This window comes from Sesamum indicum, linkage group LG1 (assembly GCF_000512975.1).
Source record: "Sesamum indicum cultivar Zhongzhi No. 13 linkage group LG1, S_indicum_v1.0, whole genome shotgun sequence".
Classification (NCBI taxonomy): Eukaryota; Viridiplantae; Streptophyta; class Magnoliopsida; order Lamiales; family Pedaliaceae; genus Sesamum; species Sesamum indicum.
Genome location: NC_026145.1, coordinates 18,391,495 through 18,409,343, shown reverse-complemented (window position 1 = coordinate 18,409,343; position 17,849 = coordinate 18,391,495). Strand labels below are relative to the sequence as shown.

The window sequence follows — 17,849 nt, the reverse complement described above, 5'->3', positions numbered from 1 at the left end:
TGATTCAAGGACGAGATCATATTCAGGAAAGCTCAAACACCACACAACGACGAGCAACCCCTCACGATTGCAAAATCCAGAAAACCACCAAGACTCAGTCCACTAAGAATCACTTAAAAAAAACCACTCAAATTTCCACCAAAGAATTTTGTTCACGTAGAACTTTTAATCGGAAGAAAGAAATAGACAAAAGTTTTATGGTTGTTAACAACATCAGAAATCATCAGAGATATATATAGGGGAAGATATTGATTTCAGAGAGAGAGAAAGGGAGGGAGGGAGGGAGAGAGAGAGAGGGGGGAAGTGAAAAAGACAAGGAGACGGACAAATTAAGGTTAGAATTTTTCACCTGCTAAAGAATGAGATATGTATGAAATGGGAGTCAGGTCGAGGAGTGTGTCAGATGACTAAAGTGGGTTGAGCCAAATGAATGGACCAAGGCATTTTATTTGGATGAGCCATTCAAGTGTGAGGTTGGGGATGAATTTGGGCTGGGTTTATTTTTTGAATCATATATCATATTTTATAACATAATGAATCTAAATAAATTGTCTATAATCAATATCAAAATTTTTTTACAATATAATTTACTCTATCATTCAAATAACCCATGCTACAAAATGTATCAGGCTTTAATTTATTTGAGGGGTTAAATTATTGATGGTCGTAATTATTTATTTCATTCATATTTTTAATGTAAATTACACTTTTTGTGTATATGTATATGTCTATAACCTGCATTCATCGCGTTGCGATCTTACGACTAACAATAGATGCTAGTAGTTTTATTAATTATGAAATAATTGAACTCACAAATAATTTATCAGTCAATTATATCATTTTAACAACATCACCATAGACCCTCAAGGTTGTCATTTCCCACTCATCAATATATTGAACACTGGGTTATCTCCCATTTTCCATAAAGTTTTATCTTTTTATAACACCTATTTTGTTATTTAAACAATTAATTGTTTTTGTTTGTTCACTTTTTATAAATTTTAACGAGTACATTAGATAGTGTACAATAAAAAATTTAACTTTATATAAAAATTTAATACATAAATATTTATAGATTTATTTTTCAAACTTTAGTTACACATATGTAAGGTTTGAATATAGTAATAAAATAAAGATAAAGTACATTTTGCCACTTGGACTATACTCATTTTTATACTTTAGCATCTATTTTTTTTTTTTATCAACTTATCATCTCAACTATACGTGATAGAGGTATTACCTCAATTTTTGCAAAAAGATGAAAGAGCCCCTCTTTTAGGGGTAAAATGGCCAAAATGCGATAAGATTCACGCACTGATTCACGGGTCGGGTCCTTGGAGCCCCAACCCGTGCCATAACCTAAAAGAGCCACCCAGTTGAAAGGTTGACGCTCCGCCGTCGCGATTAAAAGTAACGGGACACTCATATGGGGACACGTGACCCAGTCCAGACATCACACTTGGGCCATATAAATACTTCAGATATAGATAAGTTTAAGCTAACTTGCATTTATTACCTTCGATCGTACACTTCTATATCGATCCGAACTAACTTGAGCGTCAGAGGATCTTAGTCGAGGACAATCCTGACTAGCCTAACGTGCATGTTTTAATCCTCAAGGTCCATTAACGATTTGGGGAGAATACATAGCTGATTTGGATGATTTCAAGGAGTTCGCATATTTCGAGCCGGATCAATATGAAACTTACACTTTGCTATATATAAATTTTTTTTTATTAGAAAAACATCAGATGTTGTGCATATATGAAAAATATTAGATCACCTAACTCTTAAATATCACATGTACACTGCATGTGATTTTTTTTACAAAAAGCTTGATTGAAAAACAGTTTTAATTGGTAAAATTTAAAATTTTATAAAATTGAGATGAGAAATTAACTTAAAAAAATTTAAATACCAAAATATAAAAATAATCATAAACTATAATTAATTCTAAAATATAAAAAGATAGATTTATCATGCGGCCATACAAAGCAAGCGAGTGTTTTTTTGTTTTTTGGATTTGGAACCTCGCACGCAGACTTTATTTAAGAGCAAAATCTCTTGAAAACTGATTTCGAAGTAGAAATAGAGGTGTCAGTGTCACTGAGAAAAATCTCGCAGCAAATCACCTACTTCTGCTGCTTCCGACGATGCGAGCGGTTAGTTCCGCTGCTTCTCCCCCCGCACCGCCACTTGATATCATCTCCCACCTTCCGCTCCCTTTAATCAAATCCCAGATCATTCCACCCGCCCCATCGCGATCCGAATCCGGATCAGAGCCCGCCGTCGATTTTTTACTGGACTTCGACGGGCACTCATGGATCGCTTACGGCGCTTCCTCTCTTCTAGTAATCTCTCACTTCCCAAACCCTCTACTGGAGGCAGAAACAAAAGTCGGCCCGATTTATCGGCAAGTGATCGAACTATCCCGAGAAGCTGCCGACTGCGTCTCCGCCGTGTCGTGGTCCCCTGCCACGCCTTCTGTAGGTGAACTCGCAGTGGCATTGGGTGACTCTATTGTGTTATTAACATACACTGAAGACGATACTTCGAGCAGTAAGTTCGTACTCGATTGATTTTTGATTTGTGTGCTTGTGTTGAATTTTCGTTGGAATGATTATTCTAGAGGAACAACTGTTTTAGAAAATTTAGATAGTTTCGATGAAATTATTAAGCATTAGTCTCATAGTCCTTTGTTTTTAGGTTATATATTCCTCTCGAACTTAATTTTCCTGTGTTCCAGTTTAAGTAATCGCGGAGTTTGATTAGAAGAGAGTTTGTGTGTGCTTAGGAAATTCCATTCCACTTAAGAATATGGAACATGGAACTTCAGGAATAATTATGGAACTCATGTTTCTATACTTCTAACAAACTTTGAGCAGTAAGTCCGTACTTGATTAACTTTAGGAAATCGATAAAGAAGAAAGTGAAGAAAACTATGAAGTTTGATTGGATCTGAGGAGGCAAAAATTTTGCTTCATGTTTCTGCCATGATAATTCTTTGGTTAACAATTTTTCATACTGAATTCAATTTAATTGCGGCAATGAAGACAGATTATTGGATTTTTTTTCCATCATGCAAATGTTAATATAGAAAAAGCCAGAATTGGGGCCATTAATATTATTATTTCTAGCACAATCACATGCTAATCTAGTGAGTTTAAAATGTGAAGAATTGCAATCTCCTTTTAATGCGCAAAATCTCTCTCCTTCTTTGTCTCTCTCTCTCTCCCTAACGCACACAGAGACACATGTATAATCACTTCTTATATGATATGTGCAGGTAGCTTAACTTAATAATAATGAATTATTCTTGTGTTCCACATTTTATCCCAAACTAAGATTCATAAGTCTAGATTTATTTGTGTTGTGGGCAAATTACCACCATATCAAGCACTTTCTTTAGTTCCAGTAACCTGCAAGTTTAATCTCTCTCTCTCTCTTCTTCCCTGCCTTGGAATCAAATATGAACTTATTTACTGAGATTCAGGTTCTTTTTGTTGGAGCCAGACTGCAATACTTGTGCAATCCGTGAAGGTGGAGGCTATCGAATGGACAGGTTCAGGAGATGGAATAATTTCAGGAGGCATCGAGGTCGTGATGTGGAGGAGAAAGGAGAAATCCTGGGAAATAGCCTGGTCATTTAAACCAATAGTGCCTCAAGTTCTCGTCTCTACCAGCTGGGCTGCCGATGGGCTTTTTGCAACAGCACCGTGTAGTCAAGTGCAAGTTGGAGGTTCATCTTCTCCACCCAATGAGGCTAGAAAATGTGTTTTGGTTTGTCAAGGTGATGGGCACACCAAATATCCACAAGCCGAGCTGCATCATCCCATGCCTGTTGGGATGATACAGTGGAGGCCGTCAACAGGAAAACCATCAAGTAGACATGCCAGGCATGCATTGAGGTCGGTCTTGTTAACTTGCTGTCTTGATGGAGCTGTTAGGTTATGGGGTGAAATTGATGATGGGAGGATTAGAAGAGCTGGAAAGGAATACGGTGACCAGAAAGCAACAAAGTTATCTTTTTGTGTCATTGCTTCAGTTGAGGTAAACCAAACTCTGAATGGTTTTTTGGGCTCTGATGTCTTTGTAAGTTGGGCAAAGGAAGTTGAAGGAGTGACGATTATTGATAAAGAAACTTGCTATTATTCATGTTTGGATGACCTTCAGTATGATACTGCTGGTAGGTGTGAGTGGTTAATTGGATTTGGTCCCAAAAGAGTAATAACACTCTGGGCTATTCACTGTCTTGATGATTTTACTCCTGTGAGATTTCCAAGGGTTACTTTATGGAAGAAGCAGGAGTTAGTCAGTGTTGAAATGGAAGCAGGTCAATTGCTTGTTCATAAAGTTTTGATGATGAGGACTCGAGCTTCCGGCCCTCCTGCTGTTTGCTCCTTGGTTCAATTGTTACCTTGTAATTCGTTTGGCTGGGCACAATTATATACTCAAGTATCAACTAGCACAGAAGGAAAATCTGCTAATGACGGTCATGTTGAAAGTCCTCTGACTGCTTGTGCGAAAGGAGTACTTGAAGTTGAGGGTCATACCGGCAAAATTTTACAAATAGCAATTCATCCTTTTTCCGTTGAAGTCGAACTTGCTGCTTCTTTAGATGCAAATGGAATGCTTATCTTCTGGTCATTTTCAACCTTTTTCAATAGTCATACAGGCCTGCCAGCATCAACGCCCTCTTGGAAACTCTGTGGAAAAGTTTCTGTTTCTGACCACTCTCCAAATTACATGTGCTTGAGTTGGGTTCCCACTCTGCTTGGTAAGGACCAGGTTCTTCTCATGGGACACGCCAATGGTATCGATTGCTTTATAGTCAAGACTTCGAAAAATAATGATGAGAAAGTCCAATTTCACACTTTATTCTCTATTCCCTTCAAGCTTGAAGGTCATGAACAACGACTAAGTAGAATCTCTTCGATTCCTTTACCTTCTAACAGAAATGGAAACTCTGTTTCTTGTAAATTTCTGCTGGTAGCATTATGGACAGATGGTTTTCAGGCTTTGTCATGGGAAATAACCATCCATTCTTGTGATTCGCAAGGGAGCTGTTGTGATGAGCACTTACAAACATTTGAAAGTGAGTATTCTGGTAACAAATATTCTGTCTCAGTTGATCCTCGCTCGTCAGTCTTTCCTGTTCCCCACAATGATGACGTGGTGACATGTTGTGCTGTAGTCTGCCCCAGTGACTTGGTTCTGTCTGTAGAGCAGCTGAGTTCTGCTGAAGAAATGGGCAGCTGCTCCTATGCATATCATATGATAACCGGTTGTGCTAATGGCAGTTTAAAACTGTGGCAGACCATGCCAGCTCAATCAATGAACTCAGATGCAAACTGGAGTCTTGTTGGCGTTCTTACTTCAGAGCAAGGTCCTATCCTGTCAGTATCTGCTAGTGCTTGTTGTCGAAAGATTGCGATGGCCTCCACAACCAACAACCCAAGCTACTTTAGTTCAGTTTCTATATGGGAGTGCATGCTTGTCCAGAGTGCAGGCAGCTTCATGCTAGAAGATAAACTATGCTTTGATGGAAAGATTGTAGCCTTAAATTGGTTTAGGTTGGGAAACGGTCAGTTATTGCTTGGGGTTGGTTTAGAAAATGAATTGCGGTTATATGCCCTGCAACGGCATGTAGGTCAAGATATTTTGAAATATGAAACTCCTTTGAAAAGAAATGCTTGGATTTGCATTGCAGTTTATAGTGGTTTGCCTGCTATCTCCAACTTCCTTTGGGGCCCTAAGGGCACAGCCATAGTTGTCCACGACGAGTATTTCAGCATCTTCAGTCACTATTTATTATTATCTGACGGTCCTGGCTCCAATGGAAGCATGGTTTCTCTAATTTCTACTGCTTCTGAAAAACCACCTGAGAAGATCACTGGAGGACAATATCAGTCTCAGGCTTCTATGATGATGAATACCGACGGTGATTTGCAGTCAACTGTAAATACTGAAAAATGTCTGCCAGCATACAACTCAGATGCCAGAATATGTTTCTTGAGCATGTCAGACATAGCGGACATTATAGGAGGATCTCTGCCTCTATTTCACCCTGAGGCACTCCTGATTAACTTGTGTTCAGGTACGTCGGGTTGGGATTGGTTAATATCTTTATCTTTCCGTTTTTTAACTTTGATATTTTGTTTTTTCTTTAGATCTAAGGCTTAATGACACAACTAATACTTATAAGACTAAAAACCATGAAAATGATGTATAATTCACTTCAACAGCAAATCTAAGGATTACAGGTTCCTGGTATCATGAGAAGTTTGATGAGCAACACTGTAACGCTAACAAATCTGTTATTAGTTTTTATAATGTAATAATTATTTTTATGTCTGTAGGTCACTGGAAACGTGCATTTATTGCTTTGCGGCATCTTGTCCAGCACCTTGCTTCTAGCAATTTGTCTAAACAAGGATATGGTGCGAAAATGTGCTACAATATAATCTCACCAGTTCCCCTATCAGATTATCTTGAAGGGCTTCTCTCACCTAGTTCAAATGATAAATTATTTCAGTGGAGCAGTTCACAGCTGCAAACAACGCTATCACACTTTTCTCAGATTGGTGGTTATGATAATCCAAATTCTTCTTTGACTTCGTCTTCGTCCAGATCTGAATTTAATGACTTTGCCAAAGCTCTTGAGAGGTTGTACGATTATTCATACATAACTGAAGTTGAAATGATGCAGGCTCTTGCCCTAATTGATCTTTTACAAGAAGTTAGTAATTCTCACTCTGATTCTGCTTATGGAAGTCTTGATGGACCTGGCAGAAGGTACTTTTGGATTTTGTGAATTTGCGCACCCCAAATTTTGAATTAATCCTTCCCACGTTGGAAAATGATGGACTCCTAAAATATTGTTTGTCAGTTATTGCTGGACATATGGTTTTTGAATCAATGGTATTTTAACTTCTGCTTGTATAGATGATTGCATAGTTAAGGGGAGTGCCAATGAAGATACGTATAAGCCGAAATTAGACGGGGAGTTGAATAGGAAAGTTAAAACAGTTAAACCCTATTGTCCTCTGATGTTGTACCTGGTGCTTGTGTTCTTATATGTGGTAAATGTTTTCATTTGGAAATTGAGGCTAGTTAGCGTCAATAGATGCTTCTTGCTTGGGTGCTTCCCTGAAACTGCTGTCCACAAGGCCACCTAGACAAGTCCTGTGTGTTTTGCAGGCTGTAGAGTGATATAATAGATTTGAGTACACTTCCTCTACATATTGGGTGTGACTTTAGATTGCTTGTGGAAACTGAATGGATTGTAACAAGACACGATCCTTATCTTTGTGGAAGATGCTATTGCTTTCATGCATTCATTAGAAAAAATAATTTGGTTGAATGAGTAAAATAAAGCAAATAACCATGATCTACTGCATAAACATGCAACTATGTTTACTTTTTTCTGATGGATGAAGTTGCGTTTCAGCCCAAAACAACACATAGTAGCATTCCACATCCAAATCATAGTATGTGATACAGTGGGATAAAATATTGTAAAGATGATATGAAGTGCTAGTGAAAAGCAGAAATGCTAATGCTTTCCTTCCATTCCTAGCAATATGATAAATTCTTCTATTAACTTGCCAGTAATTTTCTTTTGAAGATTCTGGGTTGCAGTGAGGTTTCAAAAACTATATTTTGCTCGAAGATTCAGTAGATTGCCACTGGCAGAAGAGTTGGTTGCTTCTTCAGGACTGATTGGGTGGGCTTTTCATTCAGATTGTCATGAAAATTTGTTTCAGTCTCTACTATCATCAGAGCCGTCTTGGGAAGAAATGCGTAGTATGGGCGTGGGGTTCTGGTATACTAATGTGGCAGAGTTGCGGGTTAAGGTATGGTGTGAACCCATGTTGAAAAGTGGACTAGATATGTGTTTTGCTATGCTATGCTTGTTAACTATTAACACAAGTTGCATAAGAATTGTTGCATGTGGTGTTTTTCTCCTTTTTGCTGTTGGGTAAGTAATTGGTGAATGTTTGTTTCCTGCTCTGGGTTGTAAATGATAAGATTAAACATAATCAAGAAATTTTTGTTCCCAGTTGCACTTCATTTTGCAATTCCGTCCACAGTGCGGTTAGAGTGGTATAATATTTAGGCAACTGCTCATCAGCTCTGGACCAAGCCCATGCGCAAGTCATATATTTATTGATGCAACTAAACTTGTCAATTTTCAACACAACAAATAGTTGTTTGACGTTTTGTATTCATTTGGATTAAGCATATATGTAATTTCAGGTAGGTAATACTGTTATTCGTTTAGGTATGTGTTTGTTTGTGTGTGTAATTTTATGTTCCTATGCTGATGATGCTAGAAAGTATTCTACCTCTTTCTTACTTGTTAGCTTGAAAACATATATTTTATTGCAGATGGAACGGCTGGCTAGACAACAGTACATGAAAAACAAAGATCCTAAGGCCTGCATGCTCCTTTACATAGCATTGAACAGGCTTCAAGTTTTGGCTGGCCTGTTCAAAATAAGCAAAGACGATAAAGATAAACCATTGGCTGGATTTCTGTCTAGAAACTTTCAGGTATTATTAATTCCAAGTCCATAAATCGCTTGAACTATTTGCTGATCCATTTCCAGGTTGCTAACCGTAGCCTGGTACAGATGTTATTTGATGGTTACAAGCTGATGCAAGGAGCATGTTAGGAGAATAAACCAATTCCAGTTTTTGGCCAATTAAACAGAACGATGTATGCAATTAACCTTGTCCTTTAAAGATTATATTCTTATATTGAAATGGTGACACTTATGGCATTTGAGGTGCCACTAAATAAAGCAAAACTGAAGGGAGAAACATTATTACTCCTTGTGATACCATTTCTTTTGATGGATTGAGTTTTCCCCTGCTTTGTACTAGGATTTAGATGAGGAACGTAAAGTGCCAGGATAAATATAATGAAATCAAAGAAGTCAAAATCTCAAGCTTCATTCATTCTCGACGGAAAACAATAGGGAGGAAGGTGATGGCTGACTTGGAGCTAGAGAGAGGAGCAAATAATCCTCTCCCAAGCTTTCAGTTGTTTACCTCACCTTTTATGCCAGGATAGTAAGTTTTACCAGAGTGCATTATATTTTCTTTCAAGTTTCTTTTACTCAGTAGTTTCCATAGCAGCAAACAACAAAAACTGTCTTCCTTAGCATTATCTTTTCTTTTTCTCATCAAATCCTTGCACTGAACATGTTTTCAATGTTACATATGGCTATATTTACTAGCCACCACCTTATGGAATTCACCTCTGTTTATACTTCTAAATGAAATGTTCATAATATTTTCTTGAAAAAAACTAGAATAGAGTCCCTGGTATGAAACTTTACAAGAACTATTTTGGAAATGTCTGCTTCTTGAATATCCAACTGATTCTTGTCTCTTACCTTGGAAGTTGGTGCTATGTGCAAGTAGTTTTTTTCCCCTCTCTGTAACCTAATTGATGGTGGTAGAAGAGAAACTATTCCAGAATGCAGATGCTGCAATATCTCGTTTTCCGTTTTAAATGAGCTTTCTTTACTGCATTTTTACAGGAGGATAAAAATAAGGCAGCAGCTCTAAAAAATGCTTATGTGCTGATGAGTAAACATCAACTAGAACTTGCAATAGCTTTCTTTTTGCTCGGAGGAGATGCTTCTTCAGCTGTCACAGTCTGTGCTAAAAACCTTGGAGATGAACAGCTTGCCCTTGTAATTTGTCATCTCATCGAGGGGCGTGGTGCCTCTTTAGAGTGCAATCTTATTTCAAAATTTCTCCTCCCATCCGCGTTGTCGAGAGGCGACTTCTGGATGGCAAGTTTTTTAGAGGTAGGAGCTATGATATTCTTTTCAGCATGAGCACCTATTTAATCTTTTAGTTTCCTCTATTGTGTTCATTTTATGCTGTTCTATCAAAGGCTCATTTCCTTCTTTTCTGGGGCAGTGGTTATTGGGAAATTATTCCCAATCTTTTTTGAGAATGCTGGGTGTCGAAATGGGTTCTGAATTTGATATTGCAGTCCTCTCATCCTCTACTGCTTCTTTTCTGGATCCAAGCATTGGTCAATATTGCCTAATGTTGGCTACAAAGACTAGCATGAAAAATGCTATTGGGGAGTTTAATGCTGCTGTTTTATGTCGGTGGGCAACTTTGTTGAGTGTTACTTCCTTTGGCAGATGTGGCCTACCTGTAAGTCAGTCTTACCTTGTCAATATATTTGGTCTTGAGGTTGTAAGTTTGGTACATAATGTTCTAACGATCCTTATTTATATGCTTTCATGCTTGGCCCATGCTATGAAATGCTATTTGTAACTGTGGTTTCCTTCATCAAATCTTCAGTTCAGTAGGCTATACTTCATAATCACTGGTATCTCTTATGGTTTTTTTTGTTTAACATTAGAGATTTGTAACTAAGACTTGTACAATTTACTATTTCCACCATAAATGGTGCTTGCCAAGGTATTATTAACATCCTCAATTTCTTCATGCCCATCATTGTATATAACCCTATGATTAGGATGACTTTGTATATAAAGGATCATACTGATTATTTTTCCTTCTTCCTGGACAAGCTTGAAGCTCTGGAGTGCCTCTCTTCATCTGTTAGCCTCTCTGGTGGAGCTACCCATGGAAATGTGATGCATAGCCCAACTGGCAATCTTGTTGAAATGGGGAAGCCATCAATAAATCAAAGTTCCTCAAACTGGATCTCAAATGAGCTGTTGTGCCATATTATGTCGCATTGTAAGTTACATTTGGCCATGCAGTATATATCAAATTTGTTAAGAGAACATCCAAGCTGTGTAGGCACTGCTAGGTTTTCTATTGGAGAGTTCATAAACCACGATATTGACAGTGAAGGACTTAAGAAGTTACTGAAGGAATTTGAAGACCATTTGGCTGCAGCTATTGCATATTTCCAGCAGAAATTCTCTTTGCTTCCGTGCCATTTAATTAGCATGGTAATTATTTTGATCTTAGTAGTTTGGTGCATCCTAACTTTATTGTGTGGGATTATCTAATTTTTCCTGTTTTGTGCACAGATTGTATTATCTTTGCACCATAATGGTCGAGAATTTGTTGGGCACTATATATTGGTAGAGAATATTCCGAAATTTCTATTTCAAGAAAAAAGTAGCCGACCTGATAACTTGTTATTGTGTCCATCCAATCTCCTCTTGAAAGCCACTGAAGAAATCTCCTGCTTGTATGTGAAATATGTCATTGCCTCTTGCAAAAACTGCTTTTGCTCGACATATTTGACCAGGAATGACGAAAGCAGGTTTTGCTGGCTTGGTGCTTGGGGTTTTTCCAATCAAGGGATAGCATGGACATTTTGGTATCTGAGAGCCATGTTGCGGTTGTTCCTCAGATCCTACTCCGAAGACATTCTGATGTTACTTTTTCCACTTCTTTGTTTGTTGAAATGCCATTTACTTTTTGCTTCAGCTTGCCTTAAGAAAAACTTTGAAGCCCTTCTATTACTTGTTAGACCTATTATGGTCAAATTAATGGGAGGGGGTGCAGCCAATGAGATCAAGATTGAAGATCTGACTAAACTTCTTGCTGATATTGTGGAGATCCTTGCTCATAATTCACTGACAGACTTAGGAACACATGATCAGACCAATGGAGAAAAACAGGAACGAAGTGGAGTAGTTCCAGATGACAAGATATGGCATGCTGCGAATGCTTCTTTATGGATGCATATGTCTAGATTTTTGGAACATAAACTCAGTACATTGCCTGAAGTACTTGATGGAAGTGGCTCTTCCCCATCTCAACCTGACGTAGATCCCAACGGCAATGACTTACAGCTACAGGTCAGATTGGTTTCAAATACTTTGGTCGAGTCTCTAAAGCTCACCTGTGGAGTTATTTCTTTTTATAGTTCAAAGAAGTTCGCGACATACCTGCTTCAAAATGTATCAAACAGAACCCTTCTCTACTTTGAAGATGGTCTGTCTCTAACAGGAGGTGAAGATAATTGTCAGATGAGTGAAGATACAAAATTGTTGGACCGTGGCAACGAGTTAGATTTTGAACATTTATGGAATACTTGTACGGATCCAAACTTAATTCGTGGAGTTTTTTTGCAAGAATATCGTAATTGGCTACCTTATTTTAAGGAGAAGTCATTTGGTGGGTGGCGTGATGCATATGTAAACATTATGAGAGAGTTCAAATCTGAGGAAACTTGTGATAAAGAAGACAGACTTGGTAGTCCTAGTCGTGCAAGAGGATCACCTTTAGCCTGTTTATCGCCAGACGATCATCCTTTCAAAAATTCTGGTGACAAAGATTTATATGACCCAAAGAGGGTTGTGCCTTTTCAAAATCCTAAAGAAATATATAGAAGAAACGGAGAACTTCTGGAGGTACTTCTGTCGAATGGTTGCTACAATTATAATTTTATTGATTGCATGTTACATTTTGTTCCTCTTATCCAATGCAGGCTTTGTGCTTAAACTCAATTGATCACTCTGAAGCTGCACTTGCTAGCAATAAGAAGGTTAGAAGCTCCCCCATTATCTGGTTGTGATGCTTTGACGGTCTCATAACATAACTGGATGAGAGCTTCTACTCCTATTTTAGACTGTCTATTGAATTACTTCATTTTTGGAACTTATCTACTGGTGCCTTTCTAACTTTTTTGTATGGATAACCAAGAATCTTTTACATGATTTTGTTTATCTGCTCTGATACCTAGCAAACTAGTGTAAATTGGCTAGTGGTGGAAGTGTCAGCTTAAGTGTGAAAAATCCAGCATCTTGTGTCTTGACCTGTTAGTTTGGGTCACTATGAAGAAAAAACTCTTGTTTTTTGAAAAGTCAAAGCTGTTTGTTCTGGTGCCTAGAAGAGACGGGCTCCTTCCTATCTTGGCTTGCAGGCGCTATAGGAGCAGTAGACCAGATATTCTCTTCTTTCCTCTGTTTGGAATAGTGCTGGTTATGTCTTGGCTTTCAGCAGTGTATTAAGCCACTGGCTCAGTGGCTTAGGTTTCCATTAATTGGTTTCATGTTTACACATGTATTGGAAACTCTTGACCCACTAAACTGTTATTTTATCATCATCTGTACTCTAACCTGAACTATTAACTTAAGTGTTACGTCCGTGTTTACCTAAGTGATTGCATTTAACAGATAATTTCTATTATATTGCGTCTCTATGTGCATAATGAGATTGAAAGAAGAATTCCTTGATTAATATCCAATCTTGGATATGCTACTGTTTTTGAATCAGGGTATAATATTTTTCAACTGGGAAGATGGAGTTCTCCATAGTGATAAATCTGAATATATCTGGGCTGAAGCTGACTGGCCCCATGATGGGTGGGCTGGGTCTGAGTCTATCCCAGTTCCTACATATGTTTCTCCTGGAGTGTGTCTGGGGATTAAGAAGGGTCCACATCTTGGGTTAGGTGGGGCTACAATTGGTGCAGGTGCTTTGCCCACACCAGGCAGGGATTTAATGGGTGGTGGAGCCTTTGGCATTCCTGGTTATGCTGGCGGAGGATCATCACGCCTTGGTTGGGGGGTCCAAGAAGGTTTTGATGAGTTTCTTGATCCACCTGCAACGGTGGACAATATCAGGACGAGGGCATTTGCATCTCATCCATCTAGGCCTTTCTTCTTAGTTGGTTCCAGCAATACTCACATATACCTGTGGGAGGTAAATGCCTTGCATCAAAACCATCATCTTTGTGTGCCTTCTCACATGAAAATTTTCCATTTATTAAAATTGTGTTATTCTAGTTATGAATTTGTTTGGTTGGTTTATTATTATTGTGTTTGGTTGAGTTTCTTGATCCACCTGCAATGGTGGACAATATCAGGACAAGGGCATTTGCATCTCATCCATCTAGGCCTTTCTTCTTAGTTGGTTCCAGCAATACTCACATATACCTGTGGGAGGTAAATGCCTTGCATCAAAACCATCATCTTTGTGTGCCTACTCACATGAAAATTTTCCATTGATTATTATTATTTTTTTAAAATTGTGTTATTCAAGTTATGAATTTGTGTGGTTGGTTTTGCTCAAGCAAGAGCATGATACCTCTTTATGAAGGTTCACAGTAAACTTCATATGTATCCAGATGAGAGAAGTTGCATGTGGACGAGGATGACCATAAATCAGTTGACATCTTAATCTGCTGAATTATGATGACTGGTTGTCCATTTACATCAGTTGGCTTTTTACCATTCTTCGTGCTCTTTCATAATTATATGTGAAGCTGTTTCTCAAGAACATCACTACTACACGATTTTGCATGTTTTATTTTATATCTATATTGAGATTTTAAAAATGTGTACATGGCTATATACTCAAAATTCCGAAACAATTGTTGTACACTTGCATGAAACTTCACTTTTAGAAATCATTTGCCGCAAATATTTAGTTTATGTAAACCGTGCTAACTGATTGATGGACTTGGCAACAGAAATAGCAACTTCATATACTCGATGGAGACTTGATTCACTGGATGTGTTATTTTCCTTATGCATAACATTTATTAACAAATCAGAACATGCCAAAAAAAAAAACAGGGCTTGAATCCTACTTGATAGTAATACCATATGTTTACATGTATGCATGCTCCATTGTTTTATGAAGGTGCTGTTACCTTTTCTCCACATAACTTGATACGAAGTATGATGGCTGACAGTTTAACAAGGATGTAGCTACTGCTACATATGGAGTACTTCCAGCTGCAAATGTTCCACCGCCTTATGCCCTTGCTTCTGTGTCTGCGGTGCAATTTGATCACTTTGGACACCGATTCGTGACTGCTGCATTAGATGGAACTGTATGCACATGGCAGCTTGAAGTTGGAGGAAGAACTAATGTTCATCCTACAGAATCTTCTGTCTGCTTCAACAATCATACAGCGTACGTAACAATTTTGGTCAATTAAGCTGCAGATAGAATCTGCATCTTAACTTTTATGAGACTCTAGTATAATCTTCTGATACTTTCTGTCAGAGGTTAAATATATACATATAAGAATATTTTGTGGAACTCATTTTTTGCTTTAGTGAGAGCTGTTGAAGTCCTACAGAAACCTTCCCCTTTGATCCTTTTCTACTTCCGCCAGTGGTTACAGCATATGCTGAGGACAAAGTAAACTTTAAAGCATTTTTAGCTGGTTAATGGATTGGTTTAGCTTTTTGCTGGTGCATGAACAGTCAATTTATTGGAAAAGAAAAAAGTTCCTATATGCTTGTGTCTAGGCAAGATTATTTTATTCTTTGTTGCATGAGAGGTGTTATTCTTGGCGTTTGTTTACTGTTTGCAAGTCTTGATTCCTTATTCTCGGGTTTCCTGTTGCTGTTCATAGGGATGTGACTTATGTTACAGCGAGTGGATCAATTGTTGCAGCTGCTGGGTACAGCTCCAATGGTGTTAACGTAGTTGTATGGGACACACTTGCTCCTCCAACCACATCTCAAGCTTCTATAATGTGTCATGAAGGTTTGCCTTCTTTGAGTTGCTTGATGTACTATTTGCATGATTTCTTAGTTTTGAAAATGCTTATACATTAAGGTGAGTGAAGACTTCTGGAATTCCCAATAGGAGAATGCATCCACCTTAAACTTCACTGTAACATCATAAAAACAGTGAGTGCCTCGTCTCTTGGATTTGGTGTAAGGCAAGTCACTATGTGATTTGGGCGGGTGGAAATATACATATTTTCTTTATACGTATTCCAATTGGAAATATATTGATTTAACACAATATAAAACACAATCTTACTAATGTTCCAAATCTATTCTCATTTCGAACGGAAATCTATATAGAATTGAAAATACATATTTACCACCGAAAACTGGAATTGAAAACACAAACATGTTTCTAAAAGAAAGAGGGAAATTATACATTGAATTAAACAGTTGTCTTGTGTTCTTTTGGGAGAAACCTTATCTATGTACTTCTCATTTGCTTTTTTTTAACATCAGTGTTGATACAGTTACATGTGTTTGAATGCACTAATATGTTTTCATATAGTTGGCATTGCTAGGTAGAACTCTTCTTTTCTTATAGATACGTAATTTATGAAGATTACGATCTATTTTGTTTTAGGTGGTGCGCGTTCTCTTTCTGTTTTCGATAATGACATAGGAAGCGGTTCCATTTCTCCTCTTATTTTGACTGGCGGAAAAGGTGGTGATGTTGGACTTCATGACTTCCGCTATATAGCAACGGGAAGGACAAAGAAACACAAACACTTGGACACTGGCGAACATAACATCAGTGCTTCATCTTCTGTTGATATGTGGAGCAAAACTGGGGACCAGAATAGAAATGGAATGCTTTGGTACATACCAAAGGCTCACTCAGGTACTCTGACTGATACATTACTTGAATCTAGTTCAAACATGATCAGAACTTTGAATTGACCATGCTTATTATCTGCATGAAGGGAGTGTCACCAAAATATCTACAATTCCAAATACCAGTTTTTTCTTGACTGGGAGCAAGGATGGAGATGTAAAACTTTGGGATGCGAAGATGGCCAAGTTAGTATTTCATTGGCCGAGATTGCATGAAAGGCACACCTTCTTGCAACCCAGCTCTCGTGGTTTTGGTGGAGTTGTTAGGGTAACTCTGAAGCAATCTTTTTGAATTTAAAAGAAAACCAAAAAAAAAAAAAGGCAGCAGCAGCCACTAAAATGGAACTTAAGAGCATTTAGTTTTCTTCTGAAGTAAATATCGTCCCCTGTTTTGCAGGCTGCAGTTACTGATATTCAGGTTGTTTCTCATGGTTTCCTTACATGCGGTGGAGACGGTTTTGTAAAATATATCAGGTTTCAAGATTTTCCCAGGTGACAAGAAGTTAAGAGCCAACTGCATTGTAGTCCTTGTTGTCGATGTACAAAGAGGTGGTATGTTTCTACATACCAGGTAGGAACGGATACTACCTATAAAGTTGCTCCTCATGTGTTATTCTTCCCCTGCCAATTGACATAGAAGTAATGTTCTAATGGCCGACTTCGCCATGGAGTGTCTTGTGGACTTCCCGAATTGATATACTGTTATCATTTCTAGTGAATCATATCAGCATTCCACATGATGTTTCCCATTTCAACGGGAATGGGTAAGAGTTAGCAGTTCCACAAACTGGATCCTAAGGTTTTTCGGTTTCCGGGGGCCTTAATGATGAAAGTTCAGCTACCTATTAGAAGGAACTTCTGTAGCTAAATTTGTTGCGGAACTTGGTAATAGAAGATCATTTCGGAGTCATCTGAGTTCAGGAATTGCTGTAAAGATCTCTATTTGCTGTTCTATTGTGTCAACTGCACATTCCCGTTACATGAATGATCTACAAATTCATCCCTCTCATAAGCAGAGCTACTTTCTTTCTGCCGTTTGTTGGCATGTCAAGTGGGCAGCGGTGAAGTGTTTGGATCATGGGGTCATGACCCAAACTACGAGGTTTTGTGTAGAATTTTCAGGGATTAATTGCGTGGTTAGGTTGCTTGTGTTGTATGACACTGTAGAAATAATTATATGGTTTGTTACGTGCTAGTGAATTATATGTTCCTTTTTGTGCTGCTTGCTGGTCTGTGTATGCCTCACTCTGCTATGCTGTATCCTCTTTCTCCTTTGGTAGGAAATTCTCGTATACACACGGTCAATCGAATTAAAATAAAGTGATCTTAATTAATATTCTTGGATTTTGGTCTTAGTCAATTATAATACAAGTTTGTCTTGTGATTTGTTTGGTTGAACCATATTATTGGAGTTAATTGGTTTAGGTCGAAATGTCAGATTTTCCGACCGAATTATTGACTGGTTTAAAATCTGGTCGGGAGAAAATATTATAATTTGTTCTTTTCATTTTTAAATTGTAG

At 38.0% G+C, this 17,849-nt stretch overlaps 1 protein-coding gene across 2 annotated transcripts; it reads left to right on the top strand.

Annotated features, from left to right (window-relative positions):
- On the top strand, window positions 2,014–17,662 carry LOC105173837. Of its 2 annotated transcripts, none has more exons than XM_011095720.2 (16): window positions 2,014–2,559; window positions 3,494–6,097; window positions 6,360–6,795; window positions 7,628–7,856; window positions 8,392–8,556; window positions 9,552–9,824; window positions 9,940–10,185; window positions 10,569–10,958; window positions 11,040–12,374; window positions 12,452–12,508; window positions 13,240–13,668; window positions 14,663–14,886; window positions 15,335–15,468; window positions 16,078–16,335; window positions 16,418–16,596; window positions 16,726–17,662. In XM_011095720.2, the coding sequence occupies exons 1-16, from the start codon at window positions 2,154–2,156 to the stop codon at window positions 16,822–16,824; spliced, it is 7,464 nt and encodes a 2,487-aa protein (XP_011094022.1). In that variant the 5' UTR covers window positions 2,014–2,153; the 3' UTR covers window positions 16,825–17,662. The 2 variants fall into 2 exon arrangements, with proteins under 2 accessions (XP_011094022.1, XP_020549231.1); XM_020693572.1 differs by having other exon boundaries at window positions 2,422–2,559; window positions 3,514–6,097.